The 19,788-nt window shown below is 39.5% G+C and overlaps 1 protein-coding gene across 2 annotated transcripts in view; it reads left to right on the top strand.

The window, feature by feature from the left end:
* The window catches only part of IMPDH1 (inosine monophosphate dehydrogenase 1), a 55,117-nt gene that overhangs the window by 31,682 nt on the left and 3,647 nt on the right, over positions 1-19,788 (top strand). Inside the window, exons 12-15 of one of the 2 annotated variants that reach the window (XM_067469422.1) lie at positions 1,701-1,845; positions 7,249-7,392; positions 12,110-12,193; positions 18,260-18,276. In XM_067469422.1, the coding sequence (XP_067325523.1) occupies positions 1,701-1,845; positions 7,249-7,392; positions 12,110-12,193; positions 18,260-18,276 (390 nt within the window). The remainder of the gene's footprint in view (positions 1-1,700; positions 1,846-7,248; positions 7,393-12,109; positions 12,194-18,259; positions 18,277-19,788) is intronic. The other variant, XM_067469423.1, reaches the window with a different exon arrangement.

Below are 19,788 nucleotides of genomic sequence, written 5' to 3'. Positions count from 1 at the left end.
AAATGATAAATGTAATAATGGTAATAATATAGTAAAATGATAAATGTAATAAAATAATATAATAACAGTAAAATAATGAAAATGGAATAATAACAGTAATAATAGAGTAAAATAATAAATATAATAATAACAATAATAAATATAGTAAAATTATAAATGTAATAGTAATAGAGTAAAATGATAACTGTAATAATGATAATAATAATAATAATGTAAATGATAAACGTAATAAAATAATATAATAACAGAGTAAAATAATGAAAATGGAATAATAACAGTAATAATAAAGTAAAATAATAAATATAATAATAACAATAATAAATGGAGTAAAATAATAAATGTAATAGTAATAGAGTAAAATGATAAATGTAATAATGATAATAGTGTAAAATGATATATGTAATAAAATAATATAATAACAAAGTAAAATAATGAAAATGGAATAATAACAGTAATAATAAAGTAAAATAATAAATATAATAATAACAATAATAAATAGAGTAAAAGAATAAATGTAATAGTAATAGAGTAAAATGATACATGTAATAATGATAATAATAGAGGAAAATAATAAATGTAATAAAATAATATAATAACACAGTAAATAATGAAAATGGAATAATAACAGTAATAATAAAGTAAAATAATAAATATAATAATAACAATAATAAATAGAGTAAAATGATAAATGGAATAATTATAATTATAATAATAATAGAGTAATAAATGTAATAAAATAATATAACAACAGAGTAAAATAATGAAAATGGAATAATAACAGTAATAATAGAGTAAAATAATAAATATAATAATAACAATAATGAATAGAGTAAAATGATAAATGTAATAATGATAATAGTGTAAAATGATAAATGTAATAAAATAATATAATAACAGTAAAATAATGAAAATGGAATAATAACGGTAATAATAGAGTAAAATAATAAATGTAATAACAATAACAAATAGAGTAAAATAATAAATGTAATAGTAGTAGAGGAAAATGATAAATGTAATAATGATAATAATAGAATAAAATAATAAATGTAATAAAATAAAATAAAATAACAGTAAAATAATGAAAATGGAATAAGAACAGTAATAATAGAGTAAAATAATAAATGTAATAATAACAATAATAAATGGAGTAAAATAATAAATGTAATAGTAATAGAATAAAATGATAAATGTAATAATGATAATAATAGAGTAAAATAATAAATGTAATAAAATAATATAATAACAGTAAAATAACAACCTTGACTTGGGTATAAGCCGAGGGGGACTTTTTCAGCCTGAAAAAAGGGCTGAAAAACTAGGCTTATACTTGAGTATATACAGTATATCAGTCTAACAGCTGAGGAACCTAATTGCCTTGCATGAGTACTAATGCATATTGACCACTAAGGAGAAGGTTGACTCAAGCGAGTTTTTAACTCTTCTCGGGAAGATCATACTTTACAAAAGGTTACGGTCTCTTACAAGGTCGGGCCTTTCCCAAAGGTCCCCGGTTTTCCCAAAAGGTTACGAATCCCATTTTCCAAAAGGTTATGGAGATTTCCATTTCCAAAAATGTTTCCTTCCTGATGGCCGAAAGAAGAGGATGGACTGGATGGCGCCTGGAGGTCCCTTCAAACCCTGAGATTCTGGTGTACCGTCCACCCCGCTAACTAACCCTTCCCTCTTCCTCCTCCGGTCAGTGATGATGGGCTCCCTGCTGGCGGCCACCACGGAAGCTCCGGGCGAGTACTTCTTCTCGGACGGCGTGCGGCTCAAGAAGTACCGCGGGATGGGCTCCCTGGACGCCATGGAGAAGAACAGCAGCAGCCAGAAGCGGTACTTCAGGTGGGCCGCACAGATTTCGCAGAAGGGACCCTCCATCCAAAGGATTTGGGGGGGGGGGGGTGTTAGGCGTGTGTGGATCACACCCCTGTAAGGTAGGCCACTCGTTGTGTTTTCAGGATAGAGGGAGAGAGCATTTGCACTGACCATTTCCAGGCGGAGCTTGAAGAGAGGCCTTTGGACCAAAGCTAGTGTCATCCTGAGGAGAATTAGTAGGCCGAAGCCTGTTAGAGTTAGTGGACCAAAGCTAATGTCATCCTGAGGAGAGTGACTAGGCCGAAACATGTTATAGTTAGTGGGGCAAAGCTAGTGTCGTCCTGAGGAGATTGAGTAGGACGAAGCCTGTTAGATACAGTGGACCAAAGCTAGTGTCGTCCTGAGGAGAATTATTAGGCCGAAGCCTGTTAGACTCAGTGAGCCACAAGCTAGTGTCGTCCTAAGGATAATTAGTAGGCCGAAGCCTGTTAGAGTCATTGGACCAAAACTAGTGTCGTTCTGAGGAGAATTAGTAGGTCGAAGCCTGTTAGAGTTAGTGTACCAAAGCTAGTGCCATCCTGAGGAGAGTGAGTAGGCCGACGCCTGTTAGAGTTAGTGTACAAAATCAAGTGTCGTCCTGAGGAGAGTGAGTAGGCCGAAGCCTGTTAGAGTTAGTGGACCAAAGCTAATGTCATCCTGAGGAGAGTGAGTAGGCTGAAGCCTGTTAAAGTTAGCGTACCAAATCTAGTGCTGTCCTGAGGAGAATTAGTAGGCCGAAGCCTGTTAGAGTTAGTGGACCAAAGCTAATGTCATCCTGAGGAGAGTGAGTAGGCTGAAGCCTGTTAGAGTTAGCGTACCAAATCTAGTGCTGTCCTGAGGAGAATTAGTAGGCCGAAGCCTGTTAGGGTTAGCGTACCAAATCTAGTGTTGTCCTGAGGAGAATTAGTAGGCCAAAGCCTGTTAGAGTTAGTGGACCAAAGCTAATGTCATCCTGAGGAGAGTGAGTAGGCTGAAGCGTACCAAATCTAGTGCTGTCCTGAGGAGTTAGCGTACCAAATCTAGTGCTGTCCTGAGGAGAATTAGTAGGCTGAAGCCTGTTAGTGTTAGCGTACCAAATCTAGTGTTGTCCTGAGGAGAATTAGTAGGCCGAAGCCTGTTAGAGTTAGCGTACCAAATCTAGTGCTGTCCTGAGGAGAATTAGTAGGCCGAAGCCTGTTAGATACAGTGGACCAAAGCTAGTGTCATCCTGAGAATTATTAGGCCGAAGCCTGTTAGACTCAGTGAGCCACAAGCTAGTGTCGTCCTCAGGAGAGTGAGTAGGCTGAAGCCTGTTAGAGTTAGCGTACCAAATCTAGTGCTGTCCTGAGGAGAATTAGTAGGCCGAAGCCTGTTAGGGTTAGCGTACCAAATCTAGTGTTGTCCTGAGGAGAATTAGTAGGCCAAAGCCTGTTAGAGTTAGTGGACCAAAGCTAATGTCATCCTGAGGAGAGTGAGTAGGCTGAAGCGTACCAAATCTAGTGCTGTCCTGAGGAGTTAGCGTACCAAATCTAGTGCTGTCCTGAGGAGAATTAGTAGGCTGAAGCCTGTTAGTGTTAGCGTACCAAATCTAGTGTTGTCCTGAGGAGAATTAGTAGGCCGAAGCCTGTTAGAGTTAGCGTACCAAATCTAGTGCTGTCCTGAGGAGAATTAGTAGGCCGAAGCCTGTTAGATACAGTGGACCAAAGCTAGTGTCATCCTGAGAATTATTAGGCCGAAGCCTGTTAGACTCAGTGAGCCACAAGCTAGTGTCGTCCTCAGGAGAGTGAGTAGGCTGAAGCCTGTTAGAGTTAGCGTACCAAATCTAGTGCTGTCCTGAGGAGAATTAGTAGGCCGAAGCCTGTTAGGGTTAAAGTTAGCGTACCAAATCTAGTGCTGTGCTGAGGAGAATTAGTAGGCCGAAGCCTGTTAGAGTTAGTGGACCAAAGCTAATGTCATCCTGAGGAGAGTGAGTAGGCTATTTTTATTTATCGTGTCATCAGCAACCATTGTATTACAATTCTAACAGAGCAAAACAAACACAGAGATTAAAAAGAAAAAGAAAAAAGAAAAAAAAACCACACAGATTTTGTAAATTTGGTATTTGGTTAAATGTCCTTTGACCAGTATCTGGCCACTTGGAGTGCCTCTGGGGTTGCCGCAAGAAGGTCCTCCATCGTGCATGTGGCAGGGCTCAGGGTGCATTGCAGCAGGTGGTCAGTGGTTTGTTCTTCTCCGCACTCGCATGCCGAGGATTCCACCCTGTAGCCCCATTTCTTAAGATTGGCTCTGCATCTCGTGGTGCCAGAGCGCAATCTGTTCAGCGCCTTCCAAGTTGCCCAGTCTTCTGAGTGCCCAGGGGGGAGTCTCTCATCTGGTATCACCCATGAATTGAGGTGCTGGGTTTGGTCCTGCCACTTTTGGACTCTCGCTTGCTGGGGTGTTCCAGCGAGTGTCTCTGTAGATCTAAGAAAACTATGTCTTGATTTAAGTCGTTGACGTGCTGGCTGATACCCAAACAGGGGATGAGCTGGAGATGTCTCTGCCTTGGTCCTTTCACTATTGGCTGCTACTTCCCGGCGGATGTCAGGTGGTGCAATACCGGCTAAGCAGTGTAATTTCTCCAGTGGTGTGGGGCGCAGACACCCCGTGATAATGCGGCATGTCTCATTAAGAGCCACATCCACATCCACTGCATCCTGTCAGATCCCCAAAATCTGGAGGAAAGCAAGAGTCATCGCCATCTTGAAGCCAGGCAAAGACCGTAATGACCCAAAAAGCTACAGACCAATCTCCCTGTTGTGCCACCTCTACAAAGTTCTGGAGAGACTTATTTTGCATAGAATTATGGAAAATATAGACCCCTGTCTGATCCCACAGCAAGCTGGCTTCAGAAAAGGCAAAAGCTGCACATCGCAAGTGCTGAACCTGACCCAGCACATAGAAGATGGCTTTGAAAGGCAACAGATCACAGGAGCTGTCTTCAGAGACCTGTCAGCAGCCTATGATACTGTGAACCACCGCCTCCTCCTGAGAAAAATGTATAATATCACAAAGGACTACCACCTCACCTGCCTCATAGGAAACCTGCTACAAAACAGGAGCTTTTTTGTTGAGTTCCAGGGCCAGAGAAGCAGATGGCGGAAACAGAAGAACGGCCTGCCTCAGGGGAGCGTGCTTGCTCCATCCATGTTCAACATCTACACAAATGACCAGCCACTGCCAGAAGGGACAGAGAGTTTCATCTATGCTGATGATCGTGCCATTACTGCTCAAGCAGGGAGCTTTGAGATGGTAGAACAGAACCTCTCCGAAGCTCTAGGTGCTCTTACTGCCTATTACAGGGAAAACCAGCTGATCCCTAATCCATCTAAAACACAGACATGCGCCTTTCACCTTAAGAACAGACAAGCATCTCGAGCCCTGAGGATTATTACCTGGGAAGGAATCCCACTGGAGCATTGCAGCGCACCCAAATACCTGGGAGTCACTTTGGACCGTGCTCTGACCTACAAGAAGCACTGCCTGAACATCAAACAAAAAGTGGGTGCTAGAAACAACATCATACGAAAGCTGACTGGCACAACCTGGGGATCACAACCAGACACAGTGAAGACATCTGCCCTTGCGCTATGCTACTCTGCTGCTGAGTATGCATGCCCAGTGTGGAACACATCTCATCACACTAAAACAGTGAGTAGGCTGAAGCCTGTTAGAGTTAGCGTACCAAATCTAGTGTTGTCCTGAGGAGAATTAGTAGGCCGAAGCCTGTTAGAGTTAGTGGACCAAAGCTAATGTCATCCTGAGGAGAGTGAGTAGGCTGAAGCCTGTTAGAGTTAGCGTACCAAATCTAGTGCTGTCCTGAGGAGAATTAGTAGGCCAAAGCCTGTTAGAGTTAGTGGGGCAAATCTAGTGTCATCCTGAGGAGAGTGAGTAGACTGAAGCCTGTTAGAGTTAGCGTACCAAATCTAGTGCCATCCTGAGGAGAGTGAGTAGGCCAAAGCCTGTTAGAGTTAGTGGGCCAAATCTAGTGTCATCCTGAGGAGAGTGAGTAGGCTGAAGCCTGTTAGAGTTAGTGTACCATATCTAGTGCTGTCCTGAGGAGAATGAGTAGGCCGAAGCCTGTTAAGAGTTAGTGTACCAAATCTAGTGTTGTCCTGAGGAGAGTGAGGTAAACTTCTGTGTGAAAGTACTTGGAGAAAATTTCTAGAATTTGGAGGTAATTTTCATTTACCTCCAAATGAAGAACTGAACTTTTGGTGGGAATTTAACAGTGCCCTATGCAATCATGCCAGTGGCCACATGGCCTTGGAGATGTCTACATACAACACCAGCTCTTCGGCTTAGAAATGGAGATGTCCGACACCCCAGAGTCGGACACGACTGGACTTAATGTCAGGGGAAAACCTAAAAACCTTAGGAGAAGAGATAGCCCTGGATAAGGGGAGCACAGAGGTGAATGTAAATAAGAGAAGGGGAAATGTATAGTATAATACATAATAAAATGTATTAAATTGAAAAAAATAATAAAGCTAGTGTCTGAAGAGAGTGAATAGGCCGAAGCCTATTAGAGATCATGGACCAAAGCTAGTGTCTTTTGAGGAGTGTGAGATCAATCTCTGTGTGAGATTGTGGACCAAAGCTAGTGTCTTTTGAGGAGTGTGAGATCAACCTCTGTGTGAGATCGTGGACCAAAGCTAGTGTCTTTTGAGGAGTGTGAGATCAACCTCTGTGTGAGATTGTGGACCGAAGCTAGTGTCTTTTGAGGAGTGTGAGATCAACCTCTGTGTGAGATCGTGGACCAAAGCTAGTGTCTTTTGAGGAGTGTGAGATCAACCTCTGTGTGAGATCGTGGACCAAAGCTAGTGTCTTTTGAGGAGTGTGAGATCAACCTCTGTGTGAGATCGTGGACCAAAGCTAGTGTCTTTTGAGGAGTGTGAGATCAACCTCTGTGTGAGATCGTGAACCAAAGCTGGTGTCTTTTGAGGAGTGTGAGATCAACCTCTGTGTGAGATCGTGAACCAAAGCTAGTGTCTTTTGAGGAGTGTGAGATCAACCTCTGTGTGAGATCGTGGACCAAAGCTAGTGCCTTTTGAGGAGTGTGAGATCAACCTCTGTGTGAGTGAAGCGTTGTGTGAGAAAGCTCCAATGTGAAGGCTTCTGCATGTAAAGCAGTTTATTTGTATTATGGAAACCTAGTTCTTGTAAATAGTGCAACCATATTATTTTGCTATCAAGAAAAGCCTTCTGTGGAAGAGAGAACATTGGTCTCTGTGTTTTTGTTCATTTTTATCACTTTGGGTGTCCACTGGTGTCCTGGGTCACGCTGCTGCTCATAATTCACTGTGCTGTGCATTTATGAGGAGGGTCTTCTGTTAATAAGCCCACTCACCCAACGTGTCCCTCTCCTTGCAGCGAAGGGGACAAGGTGAAGGTGGCGCAGGGGGTCTCGGGGTCCATCCAGGACAAGGGCTCCATCCAGAAGTTCGTGCCCTACCTGATCGCCGGCATCCAGCACGGCTGCCAGGACATTGGCGCAAAGAGCCTCTCCATCTTGCGGTGAGTGGAAAGACAGGTATTCGGGAGGTGGGGGGTACTCTTCTGTTAGATAGGTAATTCACTCTTAGGTAGGAATGCATTGGTTGTAACCGTGTTGTGCAAAATGGGTTGGAAAACGCAGTTCTAATGGACTGTTGCACACCACACGTTGAGTAGGAAAGCAATCCTTTTTTATTGAAGGTAAGTAAAAGCAGCCAAGTAGAAAACACTTTAAGGGAATAGGTAAATCCAATTGAAAAAAAAAAGAGACAACCATGGCCATTTTTCTGAGATGTCTCTGCCGGAAGAGACGCACTTGCTTTGTGCTGTGTTAGTCTGTGTATAGATAATGTAAATAAAACTCCTATTACTTTATGGCTGCAATCCATCCAAGTTTTATGACCGCTTCGACAAATAAAAACGTAATGTTCGTTTGCGGAGTAAACATAACTCAAAAACCACTGGACGAATTGACGCCAAATTTGGACGCAATAGACCGGTCAGGCCAACGAGTGACCATCACTCATGAAAACACTGGAAAACACAGCAGAAGAGAGTTATAAAGCCAAAAAAACCCCAAAATTTACATTACAACGCATGCATAAACCTATATATATATATATATATATATATATAGGTTATATATATAGGTTTGTGTACATATATATATTTGTGTACATGTGTGGTTGCATATATATATATAGGTTATATATATAGGTTTGTGTACATATATATATTTGTGTACATGTGTGGTTGCATATATATATATAGGTTATATATATAGGTTTGCGTACATATATATATATTTGTGTACATGTGTGGTTGCATATATATATATAGGTTATATATATAGGTTTGTGTACATATATATATTTGTGTACATGTGTGGTTGCATATATATATATATATAGGTTATATATATAGGTTTGCGTACATATATATATTTGTGTACATGTGTGGTTGCATATATATATATATATGTATATGTATATGTATATATGTATATATATATATATAAGCAACCACACATGTACACAAATATTCACACACATATATACACACACTAAATATATATTTATTTATTTTTATTTTATTTACAGTATTTATATTCCTCCCTTCTCACCCCGCAGGGGACTCAGGGCGGATTACAATGTCCACATACATGGCAAACATTCAATGCCAAAGACACACAAAACATATAGACAAACAGTCAGAGGCTATTTAACTTTTTCTGGCCGCCAGGAAAGCTGTCACTTTCATCGTCCATCTGCGACGCTGATGAAAGTACTTCTGCATTCCCTGCATGCTTTTGCTGGAGTCTTTTTATGGCCTTGTAAATTAGTTAAATTAGCCTCCCCACATATAAGTAGTACCTAATTTTCCTCTGTCAGCCCTAGCTTCTGCCAACCTAGCAGTTCGAAAACATGCAAATGTGAGTAGATCAATAGGTACCGCTCCGGCGGGAAGGTAACGGTACTCCATGCAGTCATGCCAGCCACATGACCTTGGAGGTGTCTACGGACAATGCTGGCTCTTCGGCTTAGAAATGGAGATGAGCACCACACCCCAGAGTCAGACATGACTGGACTTCATGTCAGGGGACTACCTTTACCTTAATTTTCCTACTTGACAGATGCAACTGTCTTTCGGGTTGCAAAGGTTGACAACAAGCTACACAATTGGTTGGAAGCTCACTCCAACCCGGGCTGGCTTCGAACTCATGACCTTGTGGTCAGAAGTGATCTTAATGCAGCTGGCACTCAGACAGCTGCACCACAGCAGGGGATGGCTAGTAAATATATAAAATATATAAATATATAAAATTGAAATATAGGTATTCTGTTAAAAATCCTATTTGGTATGATGACCTGAGGTGCCAGTCTAGGAGGATATGGAGTATTCTAAATGAGTAAACAAGGGGTGAACTCTATGTCCCTGTGTCCTTCCTCCATCCAGGGAAAGGCCAGTTTTGCACGCTATTCAGACATGATAACTGGCTGGAAATCTTGCTTTGGAATCAGTGTTTTTTTGCTTAGAGATGGGGAGAAGGCAGATCTATATATACGCGGGGGTGGGAATGCATGGGCGAAATGGAGGGGGGGGGGACACAGCCTTTTTCTTGCCTGTCGTCCCCACGCTTGGCTTGACGTCACTTTCGTGGTGTGACTCATCCAAGGAGAGGAGTGGGTTCCCGTGGGAGGAATAATGAATGAAGGAATGAATGAAAGCAAGGAAGGAAGAGAGGAAGGAAGGGAGGGAGCTCGTTTGCATCGCGCACCTTCCTCTTCCCTGGAAAGCATCCCACGCATTGGACGCGGATGAGATTTGCAAGGCCCTCTCCCAATATTGGAAATCCTTATTGTTCCTCCAGGTGTGACTCTCCTTCCTTCCTTCCTTCCTTCCTTCCTTCCTTCCTTCCTTCCTTCTCTCCTTCCTTCCTTCCTTCCTTCCTTCCTTCCTTCCTTCTGTCCTTCCTTCCTTCCTTCCTTCCTTCTGTCCTTCCTTCCTTCCTTCCTTCCTTCCTTCCTTCCTTCCTTCCTTCTGTCCTTCCTTCCTTCCTTCTTTCCTTCCTTCCTTCCTTCTTTCCTTCCTCCCTCCCTCCCTCCCTCCCTCCCTTCCCTTCTTCCCTCCCTCTTAATCATGGGTTGGAGTGAAACCTCTATATGTACTAGCTGTACCCACCACGCTCTGCTGTGGCCAGCCTCCCTCTTTCTCTCCTTTTTTCCTACCTTTCCTTCCCTCCCTCTTTCCTTCCTTCCCTCTTTTTCTTTCCCTTCTTCTTTCTTCCTTCTCTACCTGTTTCTTTCCTCACTTCCTTTGCTCTTTGGTTCCATCCCTCCTTGTCTCCTTCCTTCCTTCCTTCTTTCCTTCCTTCCTTCCTTCCCTCTTTCTCTCTTTCGTTCCTTCTCTCATTCCCTCCCTCTTCCTTCCCTCTTTTTCTTTCCCTTCTTCTTTCTTCCTTCTCTACCTGTTTCTTTCCTCACTTCCTTTGCTCTTTGGTTCCATCCCTCCTTGTCTCCTTCCTTCCTTCTTTCCTTCCTTCCCTCCCTCTTTCTCTCTTTCGTTCCTTCTCTCCTTCCCTCCCTCTTTCCTTCCTTCCCTCTTTTTCTTTCTCTTCTTCTTCCTTCCTTCTCCAACTGTTTCTTTCCTCACTTCCTTTGCTCTTTGGTTCCATCCCTCCTTGTCTCTTTCCTTTCTTCCTTCCTTCCTTCCTTCCTTCCTTCTTTCTTTCCTTCCCTCCCTCTTTCTCTCTTTCGTTCCTTCTCTCCTTCCCTCCCTCTTTCCTTCCCTCTTTTTCTTTCCCTTCTTCTTTCTTCCTTCTCTACCTGTTTCTTTCCTCACTTCCTTTGCTCTTTGGTTCCATCCTTCCTTGTCTCTTTCCTTCCTTCCCTCCCTCCCTCTTTCTCTCTTTCGTTCTTTCTCTCCTTCCCTCCCTCCTTCCATCCTTTCACTTTTTTATTTCCTTCTCTCCTTCCTTCTCTACCTTTCCTTTCCTCCTTCTCTCCTTCCTTCCTTCTCTACCCTTCTTTCCTTCCTTCTCTCCTTCCCTCCTCCTTTCTCTTCTCTCCCTCTTTCTCCCCCTCCTTCTCTCCTTCCTTCTCTACCTTTCCTTCTCTCCTTCCCTCCTTCTCTCCCTCCTTCTCTCCTTCCTTCCTTCTCTACCCTTCTTTCTTTCCTTCCTTATCTTCTTCTCTCCTTCTCTCCCTCCTTCTCTCCTTCCTTCCTTCTCTACCCTTCTTTCCTTCATTCTCTCCTTCCCTCCTCCTTTTTCTCATCTCCCTCTTTCACCCCCTCCTTCTCTCCTTCCTTCCTTCTCTATCCTTCTTTCTTTCCTTCCTTATCTCCTTCCCTTCTTCTTTCTCTCCCTCCTTTCCTCCATCCTTCTCTACCCTTTTTTCTTTCCTTCTTTCTTTCCCCTCCTTCTCTACCTCTTTCTCCCCCTCCTTCTCTACTTCCTTCTCTACCCATCTTTCTTTCCTTCCTTCTCTCCTTCTCTCCTTCCCTTCTTCTCTCCTTCCTTCCTTCTTTCCCCTCCTTCTCTCCCTCATTCTCTCCCTCTTTCTTCCTCCCCCCTTTCTGTGTATGTGTTTGTGTGTGCGCGCACATATATGTGTGTGTATATGTGTGTTTGCCTATCTATGTGGTTTTGTGCATTCGTTGTAATTTTTGTTTTTTGCCTGTTTAAGTCCCTTCTTCTTCATTTTTTCCGTGTTTTTATGAGTGATGGTCACTCGTTGGCCTCAGAGGTGTCTTGTGTCCAAATCTGGTGTCAATTCATCCAGTGGTTTTTGAGTTACGTTCATCCCACAAATGAACATTACATTTTTATTTATATAGATTAGCACTATAAGAATCAATACACAGGGTTGCTGTGAGTTTTTTGGGCTGCCTGAAGATTCCATTAGCCACAGATTCAGAAGAAATGTCAGGAAAGAATGCTACTGGAACAGGGCCTGAAAACTCACAACAACACAGCGATTCCAGCCCTGGAAACCTTTGACAACCTATCAATATGCAATTGGTAAAGTCATTGGCTTCCCAATACGTGTCCTGTGCCACCTATGCATTCTGCAACCCCAGAAGGTGTGACCATGAGTGTCTCGTGCAAGGGTTCGTCAGTGTTTACTAACAATACAGTGGCGTGGCTCTGAGGACGGCCTCCTTTTGTGGGCGGTTTTGGGGCACCACAGAGGAAGAGCCCCCCAACTTTGGTGCCTGTTTCTCTCTCTCTGGCCAGGTCCATGATGTACTCGGGGGAGCTGAAGTTCGAGAAGCGGACGATGTCGGCCCAGATCGAGGGGGGCGTCCATGGGCTCCATTCGTAAGTGTGTTCTCGTCCATGCCCCCCATCATAGCTCCTCCCACCCCACCCCCTGCTTCCCAAAATGCCTCCCCCCTTGCCCCAGAAGACCTCTCCTCCTCTTGGCCCTTCCTTAATTCCTTCCTTCCTGCCCTCAAGACCACCCACCCATTTCTTGGCCACCCAGCCCTTCTGACGTCTCTGAGAAGACGAAGCCCACCCAGCTGAAGGGTGTTTACTCTTGTTAGTAGGAGTAATAATCTCCATAAGGACAGAAACAACAAATACTAGAACTGGAAGAGACCCTAATAATAATAATAATAATAATAATAATAATTATTATTATTATTATTATTACAACAACGACAATAATAACAGCAACAACAAATCGTAGAACTGGAAGAGACCCAAGTGATGATGATGATGATGATGATGATGATGATGATGATCAACAACAACATTAAATCCTAGAGTTAGAAGAGCCCTTCAAAGAGACCATCATCATCATCATCACCACTGTCCCACATCATTTTTGATGATGATGATGATGATCAACAACAACATTAAATCCTAGAGTTAGAAGAGCCCTTCATCATCATCATTATCATCATCATCATATAATAACACAACAGCAATAATAAATCCTAGAACTGGAAGAGACCCAAATGATGATGATGATGATGATGATGATGATGTACAATAACAACATTAAATCCTAGAGTTAGGAGAGTCCTTCATCATCATCATCGTTATCATTGTCATCATATAATAACACAACAGCAATAATAAATCCTAGAGCTGGAAGAGATAGCAACAATAACGATAATAACTAAAAATAATAATAGTACAATAACAGCAACAATAAGTCCTAGAGCTGGAAGAGATCTTAATAACAAGAACAACAACAATATGATAATACAACAGCAACAATGAATCTAGAGCTGGAAGAGACCCTAATAACAACAACAATAATATCATTTTAATTAATAACAACAACAACGATGACAACAATAACAGCAACAACAAATCCTAGAACTGGAGGAGACCCTAATAATAATAATAATAATAATAATAATAATAATAATAATAATGTACAACAACAACAATTAATCCTAGAGCTAGAAGAGGTCTTCATCGTCTTTATCATCATCATCATATAATAATACAACACCAATAATGAATCCTAGAGCTGGAAGAGATGATGATAATAATAATAATATAAAATAATAACAGTATAATAATCTTGTTAACCTTATGGTTATGTTGTTTATTTTGTATATCTTGATTATTTTACTTGGAAATCGCTCTGAGCCCGCCCCCGGGAGATAGAGTGGTATATAAATAAAGTTTTATTTATATTATTTTTTATAATAACAGCAACAATAAGTCATAGAGCTGGAAGAGACCCTAACAACAACAACAACAACAACAACAATATAATAATTCAACAGCAACAATAAATCCTAGAGATGGAAGAGACCATAATAATAATAATAATAATAATAATAATAATAATAACAACAACAACAACAACAGCAGCAGCAGCAGTAAAAACAAGAAGAACAACAACAGCAGTAATGAATCCTAGAGGTAGAAGCCCCCCCCCCCTCCCACCCCAAGGCCATCCAGTCCCACCCTTTCTACCATGCAGGGAAAGCACCATTAAAGCCCTCCCGACAGATGGCTATCCAGCCTCTGCTTAATCTATATAATTAAAAATGTCATGTTTGTTTGTGGGATTAACATAACTCAAAAACCATTGAATGAATTGACACCAAATTTGGACACAAGACACCTCTCAGGCCAATGAGTGACCATCACTCATAAAAACACGGAAAAACACAGCGGAAGGGACTTAAAAAGCCAAAAATAAAAATTACATTGCAACGCATATGCAAATATACATATATACACAAATATATACAAACACAAATACACAGAGTAAAATAGTGGAAATGTAATAATAACAATAATAAAGTAAAATAATAAATGTAATAATAATAAGACATAAAAATACAAAAATTACATTACAAAGCATGCGCAAAATCAAATATATATGTATATATGCAAACACACATATATACACCTATACACAAATATATATATATTTATTTATTTATTGACTTTGCTTCTATCCCGCTGTATCTCAAGCCCGAAGGCGACTCACAGCGGTTCACAAACAGTAAAAACAGTAGAAACAGCAGTGGTTCCATACAACATAGAACAATTGACTTAACACATTATCCATAAATTACCAATAAGCAATTACAATGCACAATTATTACAAAAAAACAACAACCGTACCCAATCTTCTCCTCATCCAAGCGTAGTCCAGGTTCGTCGTCCATTGTTCCATTCCTATCTTCCATTACCAGATTGCACTAAATTACTCAAACGCCTGCACAAACATCCAGGTCTTCACCTTTTTGCGGAATACCATTAGAGATGGTGCTAGCCTAATGTCGGTAGGAAGGGCGTTCCACAGCCGAGGAGCCACCACCGAGAAGGCCCTATCTCTCGTCCCCGCCAGCCGAGCTTGAGAAGCAGGCGGGATCGAGAGCAGGGTCTCCCCGGAAGATCTCAAAGTCCTGGTGGGTTCATAGGCAGAGACGCGGTCAGATAGGTAGCTTGGGCCGGAACCGTTTAGGGCTTTAAAGGCCAACGCCAGCACTTTGAATTCAGCCCGGTAGCAGATCGGTAGCCAGTGGAGTTGGCGCAACAGGGGGGTTGTGTGCTCCCTGCGCTCCGCTCCTGTTAAAATCATGGCTGCCGAGCGTTGGACTAGTTGGAGCTTCCGAGCCGTCTTCAAAGGCAAACATATATACACACACAAAACACATATACACAGACTGGGCCACAGCAGCACATGTAATTATAATATTATAATAATATCATAATATTATACTAATATTATATAATAATATAATGTGCTGCAGGATATATTGCAAAGACAAAGCTTTTTGCAGTTTCACCAACTTTTCCCATGTTTTTAAGATAGAATCAATTAGGAAATAATAACATTAATAATTATATATATATATATATATATAATATACAATTATAGTAATATAATACAATCATAATATTATATAATAATATAATGTGCTGCAAGATGTATTGCAAAGACAAAGCTTTTTGCAGTTTCACCAACTTTTCCCATGTTTTTATGATAGAACCAATTAGGAAATAATAACATTAATAATTTTATATAAAATAATGTAATTATAATAATATAATACAATCATAATATTATATAATAATACAATGTGCTGAAATTATGAAATAATAACATTAATGTGTGTGATATATATATAATACAATTATATATATATATATAATACAATCATAATATTATATAATACTATAATGTGCTGCAAGATGTATTGCAAAGACAAACTTTTTTGCAGTTTAACCAATTTTCCCCATGTTTTTATGATAGACCCAATTAGGAAATAATAACATTAATAATTTTATATAATAATAATATAATTATAATAATATAATACAATCATAATATAATATTTTCTCAAGTTGCTCCTGACACGACAAAATAATAATAATAATAATAATAATAATAATAATAATGTAATAAATAATAAATGTTATTATTATTATTATTATTATTTCCAATTAGGAAATAATAACATTAATAATTTTTATATAAAATAATGTAATTATAATAATATAATACAATCATAATATATTTTCTCAAGTTGCTCCTGACACGACAAAATAATAATAATAAAATAAATAATAATAATAATAATTATTATTATTATTATTATTATTTCCAATTAGGAAATAATAACATTAATAATTTTTATATAAAATAATGTAATTATAATAATATAATACAATAATAATATTATATAATAACATAATGTGCTGCAGGATGTATTGCAAAGACAAAGCTTTTTGCAGTTTAACCAACTTTTCCCATATTTTATGATAGAACCAATTAGGAAATAATAGCATTAATAATTTTTATATATATAGTAATGTAATTATAGTAATATAATACAATCATAATATTATAATAGTATTATATAATAATATAATATGCTGCAGGATGTATTGCAAAGACAAAGCTTTTTGCAGTTTAATGAGCTTTTCCCATGTTTTTATGACAGAACCAATTAGGAAATAATAACATTAATAATTATATATAATAATAATAATATAATTATAATAATATAATACAATCATAATATAATATTTTCTCAAGTCGCTCCTGACACGACAAAATAATAATAATAATAATAATAATAATAATAAAATAAATAATAAATATTATTATTATTATTTACAATTAGGAAATAATAACATTAATATTTTTATATATAATAATGTAATGATAATAATATAATACAATCATAATATTATATAATAATATAATGTGCTGCAGGATGTATTGCAAAGACAAAGCTTTTTGCAGTTTAACGAGCTTTTCCCATATTTTATGATAGAACCAATTAGGAAATAAGAACATTAATAATTGTTTATATAATAATAATAATAATATAATTATAATAATATAATACAATCATGATATAATATTTTCTCAAGTCGCTCCTGACACAACATAATAATAATAATAATAATAATAATAATAATAATAATAATAAAATAATAAATAATAAAAATTATTATTATTATTATTTCCAGTTAGGAAATAATAACATTAATATTTTTATATAAAATAATGTAATTATAATAATAATATTATAATATAATGTGCTGCAGGATGTACAATCATAATATAATACAATACAATCATAATATAATATTTTCTCAAGTCGCTCCTGACACGACATAATAATAATAATAATAATAATAATAAAGTAATAAATAATAAATATTATTATTATTATTTCCAATTAGGAAATAATAACATTAATATTTTTATATAAAATAATGTAATTATAATAATATAATACAATAATAATATTATATAATAATATAATGTGCTGCAGGATTTATTGCAAAGACAAAGCTTTTTGCAGTTTAACCAACTTTCCCCATGTTTTTATGATAGAACCAATTAGGAAATAATAACATTAATAATATATAATAATAATACAATTATAATAATATAATACAATCATAATATAATATTTTCTCAAGTTGCTCCTGACACGACAAAATAATAATAATAATAATAATAATAATAATAAATAACATTAATAATTTTTATATAAAATAATGTAATTATAATAATAATATTATAATATAATGTGCTGCAGGATGTCCTGCAAAGACAAAGCTTTTTGCAATTTAACAAGCTTTTCTCATATATAGAACCAATTAGGAAATAATAACATTAATAATTTTATATAAAATAATGTAATTATAATAATATAATATTATAATAATATATTAATATAATGTGCTGCAGGATGTATTGCAAAGACAAAGCTTTTTGCAGTTTAACCAATTTTCCCCATGTTTTTATGATAGAACCAATTAGGAAATAATAACATTAATAATTTTATATAATAATAATAATAATAATAATAATATAATAATAATAATAATATAAAGTAATACATAATAAATGTTATTATTATTATTATTATTTCCAATTAGGAAATAATAACATTAATATTTTTATATAAAATAATGTAATTATAATAATATAATACAATAATAATATTATATAATAATATAATGTGCTGCAGGATGTATTGCAAAGACAAAGCTTTTTGCAGTTTAACCAACTTTTCCCATGTTTTTATGATAGAACCAATTAGGAAATAATTATATTTATAACTCAGGAACACAAATCATAGTGTTAGATGGCCTGGAATTGGGGGACTGAAGGGGGATTTCCTTGCAGGGGCAATGCCCCCATTTACGCACCTGCACACCCACCCTGTAGCTGCCCCCTGACGCAATGGTAGCCTTAGTAGTGACCTGGTGGCGCTTGGCCGTAGTGCTGCTTGACCATCCGCTTGGTGGCCGGAAGGGTCAGGGGCTGGCGAGTGGGCTTGGCGGTGGCGGTGTTATTGGGTCCTGGAGAGGAACACGTTGACCTTGTAACCTTCTCTCTCTCTCCTGCCCACGTTGCCTCGGCCTTCCTGTCTCTAGCTTTACGTTTCTGCCATGTAAGTAAACCAAGGGGGTCCACGCAGATTTCCTCCCACTCCTTCTCCCCGCTGCTGCGTGTCCCGGGTGCGGGTCCAGCCTCTTCCGTCCTCCCCCCCCCCATTGCGTCCTTCCCACCCACTCGCCCCACCACCGGCCCACTGCTTCTGCCCCCCCCCCCCCGCCTTGCTTCTCACTACTATACCTCACTATGCAATGTAAGCTCTGGGTGTCCATTCTGGGTCTGCAGAAAGGGACGGGAATGAGGAAGGGGCACCCAGAGGCCATCTAGCCCACCCACCAGCCCAAGCATCCCTCCCACTGTGCCTTGCTATCTCTAGGTGTCCATTATGGGTCTACAAGAGAGTAAAGTGCAAGGAAGGAGACATCGAAGCCTTGTTGTGGAAGGGGCACTTGGACGTCATCTATACCGCCTCCCCATTTTCTTGTTCTGGGTGGGATGTAGAGGGAGATACGTTCCGACAAGTAAGCTGGCGGGACCGAGATCAGGGCCTCCCCGTACGATCATAAGCTACGAGGTGGGATGTAGAGGGAGATACGTTCGGACAAACAAGCTGGCGGGACCGAGAACAGGGCCTCCCCGGACAATCATAAGCTACGAGGTGGGATGTAGAGGGAGATATATTCAGACAAGGTGGTGGGACTGAGAGCAGGGCCTCCCCGGACAATCATAAGCTACGAGGTGGGATGTAGAGGGAGAAATGTTGAGACAAGTAAGCTGGTGGGACCGAGAGCAGGGCCTCCCCGGACGATCATAAGCTAAGAGGTGGGATGTAGAGGGAGATATGTTCAGACAAGTAAGCTGGCGGGACCGAGAGCAGGGCCTCCCCGTACGATCATAAGCTACGAGGTGGGATGTAGAGGGAGATATGTTCAGACAAGTAAGCTGGCGGGACCGAGAGCAGGGCCTCCCCGTACGATCATAAGCTACGAGGTGGGATGTAGAGGGAGATACATTCAGACAAGGTGGTGGGACTGAGAGCAGGGCCTCCCCGGACGATTGTAAGCTACAAGGTGGGATGTAGAGGGAGATACATTCGGACAAGTAAGTTGGCAGGACCGAGAACAAGGCCTCCCCAGACGATCGTAAGCTACGAGGTGAGATGTAGAGGGAGATATGTTCCGACAAGTAAGCTGGCAGGACCAAGAGCAGGGCCTCCCCGGACGATCGTAAGCTACGTTGTTTGATGTAGAGGGAGATACGTTCAGACAAGTAAACTGGCGGGAACAAGAGCAGAGCCCCCCGGACAATCATAAGCTACGAGGTGGGATGTAGAGGGAGATACGTTCAGACAAGCTTGTGGGACCGAGAGCAGGACCTCCCCAGACGATAGTAAGCTATGAGGTGGGATGTAGAGGGAGATACGTTCAGACAAGTAAGCTGGCGGGACCGAGAGCAGGGCCTCCCCGGACAATCATAAGCTACGATGTGGGATGTAGAGGGAGATACATTCCGACAAGTAAGGTGGCGGGACCAAGAGCAGGGCCTCCCCGGACGATTGTAAGCTATG

The sequence above is a fragment of the Anolis sagrei genome, chromosome 5 (genome assembly GCF_037176765.1).
Source record: "Anolis sagrei isolate rAnoSag1 chromosome 5, rAnoSag1.mat, whole genome shotgun sequence".
In the NCBI taxonomy this organism is placed as follows: Eukaryota; Metazoa; Chordata; class Lepidosauria; order Squamata; family Dactyloidae; genus Anolis; species Anolis sagrei.
The sequence above is the reverse complement of the archived record's forward strand: the minus strand, read 5'-3'. Positions and strand labels throughout refer to the sequence as shown.